We start from the raw sequence: 3,785 nt of genomic DNA on the forward strand, positions 1-3,785 counted from the left end.
TGTGAGTCAGTCAGTTACAGATGTGGGCATGTTGCTAGCATGTTGGTGAGACGGTGTTTGAATTATTCAAATAATCATTGCAGCCCTATAACTGTGGACAATTTAAACTCACCAATCAATCTAACATATACGTTTTTGGAATGTAGAGAGTACCCGAAGAACACCCACACACCCACCAGAAGAACAAGCAAACTCCACACAGAGATTCGCACCCAGATCTTCCAGATCACCTGACTCTGTGTCCCCCCTTATTGCGGGACATATCAGACTTATTTAAAATTGTTGAAACATGTATAATATGGTCTCTTTACATGAGCATTATCTGCTTATACATTTAATTGGACAAATTGATTGATGCAGAGGTATGTTGTGTAAAGATTCCAAGATCAATATACTTACTCAACATAAACAATTTGACCCTTCTCATTTGTTTCTTGCTCCCATCCATATGGCAGATCTGTTTAAAGAAAAAAAGAGAGACATGTAAATTTGCATATTACTAAGTAACACTATCATATTGCCGTTATCTGAACATAATTCCTCAGAACGAGTGAAGCCACTACATTAGAAGTGCAAATTGCCATTACTATAATTATAATAACACTTTTCTGTATGATGCAGTGTAGTTCAAATCCACATTGCAGCAAAACTTCAACCACAAAATTAACCATCATGTCATGGGAAAACCTCCTCCTTGCACCAGCCTGGAATTGCACCCAGCTTTGACGTGTAATCCCATTTTCACTTAGTTATTGTCACTTTAACTGTATATGTCTTGTATTCTTCTGTTTTATGGTACGTGGTTCTTCTGTTTCATCGTGCACTATTGTAAAGTGCCTTTTTGAAAAGCATTTTTCAATAAATTGTATTATTATTGTAAAAAAAAAAAAATGAGCAAACCTCCAGCACAGCGTTTCTTCTTTCCAGTCTTGGGGTGTTCCCACTGTGTCCTCATCTCATCGTGGCTTTTGGGACACAAAATACAATGGACATGAGCATGTACTATTTTGTTGCTCCTAATACAAAATATACGTATTACGGTAAAATGGAAGTTGTGCACCTGCTCAAGTTAAAAGTCATTACAAAGCACTTCTGGAGTTGTATATTGTCGCATGTTTATCAATACACATGAATATAATTCACATTTGACGACGTCAACGTACTTTGCATAGTAGACCCATCCGTCTTTGGTCGATCTTTCCTCCCATCCAGGAGGCAACTCGTCGTCGCTGTCAGTATCGTCCATACCTGCGTAAGTCATAGCTGCCATAAAAAAAACTACTTGGCAGGAAAATATGGCGCAAAAGAGTAAGACGAGCAGTCAATACACGCTGTGCACACAATCACCACAACAGTCAAATGAGCGAAATAGCTCAGCTACGCGGTACTCCTTAGCGCTTCCGCAATAACATGGTGGCGTCAGCCGCATTGCCCTATGGGATATTGAGTCTACAGCATGGTTCTTGTCGTTTTTAGTTGCAAGCTGTGTACACATTGCTCAGAAGCCATTTACTGTCATTAAGATTTGGAATAAAATTCGTCCAAAAGACAATCTAATGCTTGGATTTAAAAAAAATGAATGAAGAATGAATGAATGAATGAAAATTGAGGATTTCTATTTAAAAAAAATACATGCACACAAAAACATTGATGGCCGCTGATGGATGCCATGTCCATGTCTTTTTAATCTCACCTACAAATTGTGTTCAACTGCAAGGTTCATAGGAATATTCTACTAAAAATGTAGAGAAAATATGTTTTAAAAGAGAAAGTAACTACAACTTAACAACAATAACAACACTCAAGATTCTAGTTTGAGTTTCATTACTTTTCTGTTCATGGATTGCCAGCCATGTTGGAATTTTAGCTCATTGGCTAGTGCTGCTCCACTAACCTTTCATTCGGTGGGGATGTGTGGTTGTTGGTTTGAGCCTCGGCGTGCGCAGGGCTGGACTGCACAGATTACCACTGTTACATGTATGCATGTATGTATGTATGCAGGTATACTGTACATCAATTTTCTACCGCTTATCCTCACTAGGGTTGCAGGGGCTTATCCCAGCTGTCCTCGGGCGAGAGGGGAGGTGCACCCTGGACAAATCACAAGGCACGTATAGACAAACAACCATTTAACCATTCAACTCACATTCATACCTATGGACAATCTAGAGTCGCCAATTAACCTAGCATGTTTTTGGAATGTGGGAGGAAACCAGAGTACCCGGAGAAAACCCACGCACACACGGGGAGAACATGCAAACTCCACACAGAGATGTCCAAGCAGATTCAAACCCAGATCTTCCAGATCTCCTGACTGTATGACCAACATGCTTGGGCTGAATTGTCTTTCCTTTTTAACCAAATAAAAATAATCATAAAAACATGTTTTTAAAAATTTGCTTAAAACACTAAGACAACAAAAGTTCAATATTTTTTATGACTGATGTGTCCCATGACAGGATGACAGCATGATAGCATGACCTAATCACAGTCCATGAGCAAATTGCTTATAATGATTCTTGCCCTTTTGTTATGAAATAGTACATTTCTGCATAAGTGCAAAAAAGTGATAATTTTAAGTACGGCAAAGTATGCTGGGAAATGCGCAATCTGCCCATTCAACCAACAGCAAACTCTTCTAAGGTACACATCTCACACATTGTGATGTTTTTGTGTCGATATAAAATACTGTATAGCTTTTGCATTTAAAGAATGACAAAAAAGCCCCACCAAAGCTGCATGGAGCTGGAGGATGGCAGAAAGAAAGAGAAGCGTTATTATATTTTATATAATAACAAAAAAGGTAATGAAAAAATCATTCAGATTTAGACTGATTCAGATTGATGATGCATCCACCTTAATTGTTTTTTTTATCGGTATCGGAGCTGCTGGCCCTGTATTTACCATGGTATCAGATTGATACCAAATCTAGCGGTATATCGCACACCATTAGTGTCCAGTCAGCGGTTATCATAGCAAGTCAGTTACTTTGTCTGGCTTAGTTTATAGTTTATTCCTTTCTTTCCCAACACTTTCACTGGACTTCTCTTATAACTGTATGTTCGGGCCCTGTCTTTTAAATACACACACAAAAAATACAATAATCAGTTTAATTGGCCACGTATGCCAGCAGAAACAAAGAATTTGACTCTAATTAAATGAGCACCCACTGCCCATATAGACACTTAATAAATAAATAACTACAAAGTAAGATTAAGATGTGCAAAAGCAATGATAACATAATGACAGTTCAATTCATGTCAGTGGGTGTGTGACTAATAGACTGAGTAATAAAAATAAGTAATAATGCTAGGAAATGTAATTTGTTACTTTCTATGCATTATACAGGTAAAAAAGACATTGCAGCTACGATTGCTTCCTTTTGAGGTGCCCTTAATCAAGGCTCTGAAGTCAACTTTTACCCACACCATCACTCTGATATCTCACTTTGCATGCCTGCATGTGTATGCATCACCATGCATTTACAGGTGAGTGTAAAAATGTTTTTTAAGATTTTAAGATTTCCCGTTGAGGGTGTATAATCAATATAACAAATTGAAATATAAGTATGTTTGTATATGTTTACATTTTTTACATTTCCTTACAGTGATATACGACGGGAAGCATACTATTTACAGCTACTGCTGTTATAAAACCAGAAGCCAAGTACTACATGCATAAATCGTGCATTACTGTATAATAAAATTGCTCTCCAGTGTGATTTGTCGACCTTGCACTTGAGTACGCATGCGCAACACAGAGGGGCGGGGCCACCCATGTGTGTG

General features: G+C 38.1%; 1 protein-coding gene across 5 annotated transcripts in view; it reads right to left on the reverse strand.

The window, feature by feature from the left end:
* Window positions 1–1,401, reverse strand: part of wwox (WW domain containing oxidoreductase) — a 209,704-nt gene extending 208,303 nt beyond the window's left edge. For all 5 annotated transcript variants that reach the window (XM_058076314.1, XM_058076317.1, XM_058076313.1 and 2 more), the window contains exons 1-3: window positions 1,164–1,401; window positions 901–965; window positions 400–457 (exon numbers count right to left, since the gene is read on the reverse strand). In XM_058076314.1, the coding sequence (XP_057932297.1) occupies window positions 400–457; window positions 901–965; window positions 1,164–1,270 (230 nt within the window). In that variant the 5' untranslated portion in view covers window positions 1,271–1,401. The remainder of the gene's footprint in view (window positions 1–399; window positions 458–900; window positions 966–1,163) is intronic.
* Between the last annotated feature and the right edge of the window lie 2,384 nt (window positions 1,402–3,785).

Source organism: Doryrhamphus excisus, chromosome 6 (assembly GCF_030265055.1).
Source record: "Doryrhamphus excisus isolate RoL2022-K1 chromosome 6, RoL_Dexc_1.0, whole genome shotgun sequence".
Taxonomy (NCBI): domain Eukaryota; kingdom Metazoa; phylum Chordata; class Actinopteri; order Syngnathiformes; family Syngnathidae; genus Doryrhamphus; species Doryrhamphus excisus.